Source organism: Odocoileus virginianus, chromosome 11, assembly GCF_023699985.2.
Source record: "Odocoileus virginianus isolate 20LAN1187 ecotype Illinois chromosome 11, Ovbor_1.2, whole genome shotgun sequence".
NCBI classification, from domain to species: Eukaryota; Metazoa; Chordata; class Mammalia; order Artiodactyla; family Cervidae; genus Odocoileus; species Odocoileus virginianus.
This window is the reverse complement of record NC_069684.1, coordinates 23,434,396-23,444,706: the sequence shown is the minus strand read 5'-3', so window position 1 is coordinate 23,444,706 and position 10,311 is coordinate 23,434,396. Positions and strand designations below refer to the sequence as shown.

Genomic DNA, 10,311 nt, shown 5'->3' with positions numbered 1-10,311 from the left:
CTGCACCGTCTGTGGGCGGCAGAGGTGGTGGAACATAACAGCTAGCTCTGGTCCAGGTGGCCTGACTTACTAACCACCTGAGCACCAGAGGAGTTGGAGGCTGACTGAAACCCTCAGCATGCGGGGCTCTGTGCTCCTGTCTTGGGGGTGGTCCCCGAGAGGACTTGGCTTTGGGTCCTGACCTTAAAAGGCTTATGGTCTTGTGTGGACACAAGTTGCATCCAAGAGTAATTACAAGACAAGAATCACTGCTAAGAGATGCTCAGAGGGACCCATATACTGCTCTGAATGCTCAGCAGAAGGAGAGCTAATTTCCAGCTGAGGTGAGAGAGGGGGTGTGAGAGAAGACTTTGTGGAGAAGTTATTTTTGATTAGAAATTCTGCTCTTTTGCTCGTTTGTGGGCAGAGATGGTGAGTGGGACACTGGCCTGGGGGGCTGAGAACAGGTTCTGCCCTTTCTGGCAGTGGTACCCAGGTCAACACACTCTATCCCATGAGCCTCTGCCTCCTCATCTTCATGAGGCAGCATGATGTCATGGTATCAGAACAGACCCTGGTGTCAGATTTCTCGGGTTCACATTCTGCCACTCTCAGCCATGTGTGCCTGTGGGCAAGTCATTTGAGGTAGATATGCCTCAGTTTCCCTATCTCTAAAATGGGGATAACCACATATTCCATGAAGAGTTGTTGTGATGATTGAATCATAGTAAATGTAGAATGTTTAGAACAGTGCCTGGCACACAACTTGTGCTCCATGTACAGCTACAATTGTTAGTATTGTCAGGATGGATTAGGGCGAGCAAAGCTTGGCACAAAGTATGCCCTGACTACAAGAAGTCGTTCTTGCTATTATTAAAGTGCAGGTGAAATACAGAATTAGAAATGAAGAGGAGGGCCTCCCAGGGAGTAGGAACAGTGTCAGCAAAGCAGGATACAGGAATGTGCAATGTGTGAAGAAGGAACAACAGCAACAAAAAATCTAGTTTGAGCCCTCAGGAGATAGAGGAGGAAATCTTTCTGCGGGTTTCTCAGCTTCCTGTGAACCCTTAGAAACCATTAAAAAAAAGCCAATTTCCATCAGCAGATATCCCTGGCTTTCTTTTGCATGTTCTTCTGAATGCAGGCTTCCAGGAGCATCGGTTCCCCGTCTCCCCAAGGATGGGTCTCCAGGGGAGGTTCTGCTTCCCCCTGGGGCTCCTGTTGGGCTCTGCGCTCTTGGTGGCCTCGGCCCCAGCCACTCTCGAGTCTTCTGGATGCAGCGAGAAGGAGCAACAGGTCACTGTCAGCCACACCTACAAGATCGATGTGCCCAAGTCCGCCTTGGTCCAGGTGGAGGCTGACCCCCAGCCCCTTCGTGGTGATGGGACCTCGCTCCTGGCCCCAGAGGATATCGAAGAACAGAATATTGTCTTCAGGCACAACATTCGCCTGCAGACGCCACAGAAGGACTGTGAGCTGGCAGGCAGCGTGCGGGACCTCCTGGCCCGGGTGAAGAAGTTGGAGGAGGAGATGGAAGAGGTCAAGGAGCGGTGCAGCGCCCAGCGCTGCTGCCTGGGAGCAGCTGGTGAGCACACTACCTGGTATCCATTCAACAAACACTGAGTGAGCACCTTCAGGTGTTCTACCAGGCCCGTGAGCACCCTGCCTCTCACTCTGGGTTTTCTCTAAGGGGGATGTCATCACTGGTACTAGCTCTAGGGGTTATCTTCAAGCCTGAGCAGGGAGGGACCAGCAACTCTTAAAGTGAGCCTGGACTCTTGGGTCAGTGCTTTCAGAAGAGAATGCTTCTGGGCGCAGTTTTATCTGCGGATCCAATCTCTCCTTCGCTTTATAAGAGAAAGCGACAGGTTGGAGAGGAAAGAAGGTCGGTGGCTTGGAGCTAGACAGGATTGGGTACAAATATCAGTTCTGCCATTCTTTAGTGTGTGACTTTGGGCAAATTTCTTAGGTTTCCTCACTGTCCATTGAGGATAACTCTATCAGCTAATCTAAGTTCTGAGAACTAGAGATGATGTACAGAAGATTTTTGGCCCATTATTCAGCAGACTGTTAATTCTTTTGTTAGTAATGAAGTACTACGATTTGACTTTACAAATAGTGAGCACCTCCATCACCACATTTTTTTTTCCACATAAACTGCCCATTATTATTATCCAAAGAATAATAACCGGTGATACTTTGGCATACATTTTAATGCTAGAAGAAATTGCTACCATTAAGAGCGCCTCCTATAGGCCAGACGCAGAACTAGACACGGAGGACGCTGCGAGGGAATAAAATGGCAATTAAAGAGCATGAAACTGCCCCCGAGCAGCCTGAACGTCAAACATTTTTAGGAAGGAAAGAGGGTATTCTGCGAATCAGGAGCTGGGGCTGGTGAGCAGACCAGGAGGACTGGCCCGTCCTCCAACTGCCTCTTGCTGTCTGGGATTAGAGAAGGGAGCCTGGTTAACCCTTCTCCCATCTGTTATCCCCAAAATGAGACTGGGCTGTTTTATAGCTTCTGCAGGTCCACCTTTCAGGCTTCAACTTCAGCTCATTTCCTAAGGACTCAGACTTGCTAGGTCGAGCTCCTCCAATCAAGACAAATTCCCACCCAGCCTAACTCTCTCCTCCCACCCCAGGAGCTCTGCCCCTTAGTATAAGCTGGCCCACTGATACCCAGGTTGGAGCATTTAAGGCGCTTTCATAGAAAGGTACTAAATAATTAGCATCATTTACGGGGAGGTGGTGGGGGAACCAAGTGAAGTCACAGGAGCGCTTGGGATGGAAAGGGAAAGGTTAGGGTGGTCCCTGTGACTTTTCAGGCATGAAGTATAGATTTCGCAGGTTCGAGTCTGGCCCACGGTGGAAAGGGCAGGCTCCTAGTCTTCCCTATAGACCTACCCTCCTCTACAGAAGGAGTCTTGCAGAATCCTGAAATCGTCAGCTCTCAGGGTCCTCAGGGATGGAGAGTCCCCATTCACAAGCCCTCCAGCCTCCGCTGACTGTTCCCCTCCCTCTCGGGCAGGTCTGAGCCGCCACTGCAGCGGCCACGGGACCTTCTCCCTGGACACATGCAGCTGCCACTGCGAGCATGGCTGGGAGGGCGCCGACTGCGAGCGGCTCGCCTGCCCCGGCGCCTGCAGCGGCCACGGGCGCTGCGTGGACGGCAGCTGCGTGTGCGAGCCGCCCTACGTGGGCGCCGACTGCGCCTACCCCGCCTGCCCCGAGAACTGCAGCGGGCACGGCACATGCGTGCGCGGCGTCTGCCAGTGCCACGAGGACTTCATGTCGGAGGACTGCAGCGAGCGGCGCTGCCCCGGCGACTGCAGCGGCCACGGCTTCTGCGACACGGGCGAGTGTTACTGCGAGGAGGGCTTCACCGGCCTCGACTGCGCCCAGGGTGAGAGCGGAGATGCGCCTGGGCCCGCCTATCTCTGACCCAGCCCCCGTGGTCCAGGCACCCTTTAACCATCCGTGTACATTTTGTCCTAAGTAGGGCACCCCACCTTTATTTAGCCTACACCAGAATCCCCTGGAGAGCATGTGAAAATACAGATTCCTGGGTCCCTCTCAGAGGTTCTGATTCAGCAGGTCTGAGGTAGGGCCCTAAGAACTTGCATTTCTAACAAGTTCCAAGGTGATGCTGATACCACTGGTTTGAGGACCAATAGTCTTAGGTGATCTTGTGTGTGTGTGTGTGTGTGTGTGTGTGTGTAGGTGCTAGGGAATGAAGTCTTGTAGACCCTGCTCAGGCCCTGGCCCCGCTGAGGCTCTGTGCCTGGCTGGGGGAGGGTTGTGGTTCTAGCTGCCAATAACAAAAAGCTGAGATCCCTACAGCACAAGCTTTATTCAGTGGTGGAAGAAGTGCACAGATCAACTGGCCCAGCTAGCAAGAGAGATTTAATTTTAAAGAGTAAAAACAAAGGAAAGAGGAATAAGGTTAATGCTGGGGAGGTGTGTGCATTAGACTATTTGAGAAGGAGCAGTGCTTTTTCAAAGGAGTGGGGTGCCACTCTCTTTTCATCATTTTTTGACTCCTAATGTCCCAGTCAATGCTGCTGGTAGGCATGTCATTTAATATGCCACTATAGAAAATCAGGGTAGAATGAGACTCAGGGTCTGTTGGAGGTCAGATTCACCATCTTGGTCCCAGCTGGTTCTCTCTCTCTCTTTTTTTGTAGCTTGCTTTCTCATCTCTGGACCATGTAAAGATTAATGTTAACTTCTGTTAAAGGCATAGGTTGGACGGTTTTGAAGTGAGACTTGGAGCATCACTGGAGACACAGGGGTGGGGGGTCAATATTAACTCCTAACCAGATAATAACTTCTGGTGGGGGGGGGGTCCACCGTGGTGCCTTACACAGGCTGTATATCCTCCCCACCCACCATCATAGCATTAAGCAGTGGATTGGCCAAAAAGTTCACTCGGGTTTTTCCATCCACTGTGATTTGGCCAACCCAATACAAAGTAGGTGCTCAAGGAATACGTTTTGGCTCTGGATCCCCACCCCTGTTCCCTCACTGTCCCCACCCCCGTTCCTGTCCTCTGTGCAGTGGTTGCCCCCCAGGGACTGCAGCTGCTCAAGAGCACAGAGGATTCCCTGCTGGTCAGCTGGGAGCCCACCAGCCGGGTGGACCACTACCTCCTCAGCTACTACCCACTGGGGAAGGAGCTCTCCGTGAAGCAGGTCAGAGTGCCCAAGGAGCAGCACAGCTACGAGATCCTTGGTTTGCTGCCTGGAACCAAGTACATCGTGACCCTGCGCAACGTGAAGAAAGAGATTTCCAGTAGCCCACAGCATCTACTGGCCACCACAGGTGAGAAAGGAGCCAGGTTTCCCCAGAGAGGTCCTGCTCTATACATCTTCTTCCACTGTACCCACAAGTACCCTTCTAATCAGGCCATTGCTCTGGTTTGGGGTTTGAAAAACACAGCTGCTGCAATCCTAGGTTCTGAAGAAGTCTCCATTCTTATTCCCCTCTCTCTGCTCCTTGATTATTGGGTCCTCCAAGCCAGTGATGGAGCCTGCTGGATTGGGAATTACAGGGTCTTCTCTATTTCCTGAAATTGTTATTCATCAGTTGCTCAGTTGAGTCTGACTCTTTGTAGCCCCATGGACTGCAGCACACCAGGCTTCCCTGTCCTTCACCATCTCCCAGAGTTTGCTCAAATTCATGTCCATTGCATCAGTATGCCATCCAACTGTCTCATCCTCTGTCTTCCTCTTCTCCTGCCCTCAATCTTTCCCAGTGTCAGGGTCTTTTCCAGTGAGTCAGCTTTTCCTATCAGGTGGCCAGAGTATTGGAGCTTCAGTTTCAGCATCAGCCCTTCCAACAAATATTCAGGGTTGATTTGCTTTAGAATTGACTGACTTGATCTCCTTGCTGTCCAAGGGACTCTCAAGAGTCTTTTCTGGTTGCCCTGGCACCCATGTACAAGCAGCCATGGAGAGGACACCTGCATCCTCACGCCCTCACTGAGCCTCTGAACAAGGTCAAATTGGTATGACTGGGGGTCTGCTGAAGCCACCTGTATCAATTAGATTCATCTCAGCAGGAAAGAGAGGGAACAAACGGGGTAGCTTAGAAAGTTTAGTGAAGAGGTTATTTATAAAGGTATAGATAGGATTTGGATGATGAAATACTCAGGACTAGTGTCAGTGGGGATCCACCCCAGTCTGAAGGGGCAGGGGATGGAAGTTGGTACTGGGACCCTGAAAGAGCTTTAGGAGATGGCTGCCTGATGAAGTGCCTTTGGTAGAGGAATGCAGGCAGTCACTGTGTTCTCATCAGGAGGCAGTGAAGGAGAACAGTTGCCCAAACATTCTCTCCTGCCCTCTGGTCTTCTAGTCTCACTGGCTGCACATGACCAGAAATCAGAGGGACAGGGAACCCAGCTAATACATTTCATAGAGGTCATAATCTGGGATACAGAACAGGAAGACAGATGGATCTGGAGGGACAGAGTCTCTACGGCACCACAAATGCTACCAAGATGTTTGGAAGGACAAACATCACTGCTTATTCTTTAGAAATTATTCATTCCTATGAAAGTACCTGAGACAGCCTAGATCTTCAAGGGTTCAGAGAAAACTAGCTGTCTGAGTGATTCAAATTCATTCCTTTTCTCAACATACTTTATTGAACATTTATTTGAACATTGCCAGGCACTGTCCTGGGATTCCTTTGTGGGTCAACTGGTAAAGAATCTGCCTGCAATGTGGGAGACCTGGGTTTGATCCCTGGTTTGGGAAGATCCCCTGGAGAAGGGAAAGACTACCCACTCCAGTATTCTGGCCTGGAGAATTCCATGGAGTCTGGAGTCCACAGTCCATGGGGTTGCAAAGAGTCGGACATGACTGAGTGACTTTAAAAAAACAAAAAGTCACTATTCTAGGTGTGATAAAAATGAGCTGCCTCCATTTCCCCCTAAATTCTCAAGGAAAGGCCAGGGAGATCCAGGTAGATGGGCCTTGGGAATGCAGTGTCTTTGCAGAAATATCTGGCTGCCTGTTCATTTTAGTAGTAAGAATAGAAAAGGGTAGGAGTAGCTCAGTGCTTGAAAGAACGTGAAGGACTTATCCTCTTTGGGAGGACAGTTTGCCATTGTCAATGCCCTCTAGCCAAAGACCTCTCAAAGCACCCCTGTAGTTGAACAAGTTGGGTTTATTGATTGTTGCCTCTTGGGAGCTCACACAATGGGGGACCATGGGTGTCTCAGGAAGACAGTGTTTGAGGGGTCTGGTGTAGGATTTGGACTTATGTTAGGTGATCTGAGAGAAGGGTTAGGGAAGCAGGGATTTACTTTATTGCATACTGTCATGAACTGGGGATAATCCTGTGATTGTTATTTTAGTGAATCTTATCTAGAAAGAGGGCAGACTAGAGGGAGGCTAAAGCTGTCATTGGTTTAAAAAAAGGGAGGGGGAATAGTCTCTCATATTAGTCAGGAGGGAGGATGTTTAGTCATTTTTGTGATTTGGATGATGTTCGGTTCATGTTTTGCCTGTGTGTAGACATGATCTTGGAATGGTCTTGTTTCATCTTGATTTTTCTGCTGCTGCTGTCCTGTGAGATTGTATTTATTTATTTAGGCTGTTCCCGGTCTTGGTTGTGGCACTGAGGATCTTCGTTGTGGCATGCATGTGGGATCTAGTTTCCTGACAAGGGATGGAACCTAGGCCCCTGCATTGGGAGCACAGAGTCTTACCCACTGAGCCACAGGGAAGTCCCTGTGAAATTGTGTATGTTCAACGGGAGAACATCTCTCTCCTGTGAGAGTCAGGCTCTGCCTGCCACCCCCCACCCCCCAGTCCTGCTCCTTTTTCTCTTTTTGTTTTTGTCTGACTGCCCCTGTCTTCAGTCAGGACAGTGCCCACAGTCTCTCAATGAAGAGCAGAGACATCTGTTCTGAAAGTCTTAGCAACCACTCCTGGCTTCTTGCCCTGGGGACTTGTAAAATCCTGCAAAGAGGACTGCAAAGACTGCAAAGTCGTCTAATCCAATTCAAGTGAAACCCTTTCTGGTTTGTTCCTCCAGGAGACCTCAGCCTGAGAGACACTTATCCCCATGCTCACCTTGCACTTTTTCATGAAGTTCCTGCTTTTTCACTTGTGAGCCATGTGGTGCCCCTTCTGTAACCCTCGAGTCATTTTCATTATTCACCTCTTGACTTGTTCCCTCAAGGAATTGCCATCTTTGAGGGAGGAACCTGGAGGCTCGCAGGTGAAAGGCAGAGCTTGGGAGGGAGCGCCTCAGGGAAAAGGCTCTGTGAAACTCTATATCCATAACAGAGAGATTCAGAAACATTCAGAGCCACAGGCCTTGAGAATTTGCCCCTTGACTGATGCACAAATTCTCTGTTCTGTGTCCTTGACAAAGGGCCAGTCAGCCTGGTGGGAACACCTTCAGAACCAAGGCGTGGGAGGTGAGGAAGAGGGCGAGGCTGAGAGTCTGGGGCTTGTCTTTCCTGTTCCAAACTTCAGGCCAGGCGACACTGGCCTGGGAGGCGGCCATTGGAATTCAAGCACTCCCAGAGACCCCAGACCCCTCTCTAACACCAGCACCCAGAAGTCCTTCCCACAGAGCCACACCAGCAATCCGTTCCTTGGTAACAGGCATCATATTTTCATTTTCTTCTGAGTGGATGGGTGAACATTTAGCCATTAATACTTCGTGTGGCAGTGGTATGGTTTAGTTGCTCAGTCAGGTCCAACTCTTGCAACCCCATGGACTGTAACTTGCTTAGCTCCTCTGTCCATGGAACTTCCCAGGCGAGAATACTGGAGTGGCTGTCCAGTTCCTTCTCCAGGGGGTCTTCCCGACTCAGGGATTGAACTCCAGTCTCCTGTGTTGCATTGGAGAAGGAAATGGCCATCCACTCCAGTACTCTTGCCTGGAAAATCCCATGGACAGAGGAGCTTGATGGGCTACAGTCCATGGGGTTTCAAAGAGTTGGACACAACTTAATGACTGAACTCCTGAATTGCAGGCAGATTCTTTACCGACTCAGCCAATAGAGCATGAAGAAGTATGCACAGTAACTTTCTTCCTTCACAGGATCAAGAGTTAGAGCAGCTGAGGATATCAGGTATCAGGTATCTGAGGATATCAGGTATCAGGTAAAATTTGGTAGAAAGTGCAGGAAGAATCCTTCAAAGAACCAAGTTAAAATTCTGCTACTTTACACTTTTGCCTAGGGGTAAATCTTATAAGAGAATTTGACAGAAGAGGAAGCAACTGTAATTTGGGAGACTGAGGAAGGAGCAGGTTGTATCACCAGTGTTGCATTTCAGAAAATTTGAAATATATTTCCCAAACTCTCAATGGAGGGGCCTTGAGAGTCTTGTGACGGGGCTGCGTCTCTGAAGAGCTAAAGGGTGAATGTTCGGTTCAGAGCAGTGTGACTTGCCCCCAAAGCCCCCCTCGTCTTCACCACTTTCTCTTGCCCTCCCTGACCCCTGCACTAGATCTTGCTGTGCCTGGCACTGCCTGGGTGACGGATGAGACGGAGAACTCCCTTGACGTGGAGTGGGAGAACCCCCCGACTGAGGTAGACTTCTACAAGCTGCAGTATGGCCCCCTGGCAGGGCACGAGGTGGCCGAGGTCACCGTGCCCAAGAGCGGTGACCCCAAGAGCCACTACGACATCACAGGTGAGAGCCAGCACTGGGGATGCGAGATGCTCGGTGTGGATGCTGAGGTGGGGACTCTGTGAGCCGTGGGGACCAGCAGCCGCAGCTCTCAGCTGTGCGCAGAGGCTTCTGAGGCCTTGAGAATCACCTGAACCCTGACTCTGAGCTCACAGAGGTCAGCCCACTCTGAGGGGCCTGAAGACTCTGCTCCAGCATCCCAGGGCTGACTCCAGGATCTCGAAGCACCTGGGTAGCAGATTATACCTCTGAAATGTTCTTCCAAGTCAGCTAACCTTCTGGAAGCCTCTGCGTCTCAGAGGGGATTTGATGGCAGACAGGCTTTCTTTTTGGAAGAACTGAGTGTGTGTATATGTGTGTGTGTGTATGTGACATGGGAGAGAGAGAGGCATTGAGGAATTGGTTGAAGTTGGTTTGTTCAAGGCCATAATGTGGATGTGGAAGGAGTTGAGCTAGGTGGCCAGGAGTGGGGCATTCCTCATCCCAGGTGACTGAGCAAACACTGGAAGACTGGAAATCAGATGACTGCAAACACAATGGGGCCATGCAGGGCTGGGTAGTGTTTTGTGGCACCTGATGCTTGCACAGTTTTCAGGACCTCTTTAAGAAAAGTAACACATAAGCATCAATGCCCAAGCACATGGCCTTGGAAGGGGCTGGTGCAAGTGAGGGGCCCTGAGGCTTACCAGCTCCTTGGTACGTCCTCCTCTGGGGCTTTGTCCTGCCCTCCACCCTCTGATTTCTGTCTTTAGTGGTCATCTTGGGGTTCTCAATGTTTTGTGGAGTGTGCCTCATACATGCTACCATTTGCCTGCATTTTGTCACCAAAGTCTGAAGTTTTGTGCCACGAGGAACAAGCATTCAGGTGGCTGCTACAGAGAAACCACAAAAGTTAAGAACAAAAAAGAAACAGAAAAGGCCAAGTAAAGTGAAGGCGAAAAAGAAAATAAAGAGGAACAAGTTAAGTGAATTATTACAATGGGAAGGAAAGAAACGTTTGAGGGAAAATGATTGTCGGAGCAGAAAAACTTTGGGGCTATAAATACAATTGGGAAATATGTGCTTAATGGCCCAAGGAAGAAACCAGAGCCTCATCAGATTCATCTCGTCCATTCTGGCCCGTAAGCTCCTCAGTGATGCCTCATGTTCCACGGGTCCTGCAGCTCTTCAGCTG

General features: G+C 50.1%; 1 protein-coding gene across 1 annotated transcript in view; it reads left to right on the top strand.

Moving 5' to 3' along the window:
• Positions 1-1,158: 1,158 nt before the first annotated feature.
• Positions 1,159-10,311, top strand: part of TNN (tenascin N) — a 60,999-nt gene continuing 51,846 nt past the window's right edge. Inside the window, exons 1-4 of the mRNA XM_020902221.2 lie at positions 1,159-1,564; positions 3,011-3,385; positions 4,540-4,803; positions 8,955-9,140. Coding sequence (XP_020757880.2) covers positions 1,159-1,564; positions 3,011-3,385; positions 4,540-4,803; positions 8,955-9,140 — 1,231 coding nt within the window. The remainder of the gene's footprint in view (positions 1,565-3,010; positions 3,386-4,539; positions 4,804-8,954; positions 9,141-10,311) is intronic.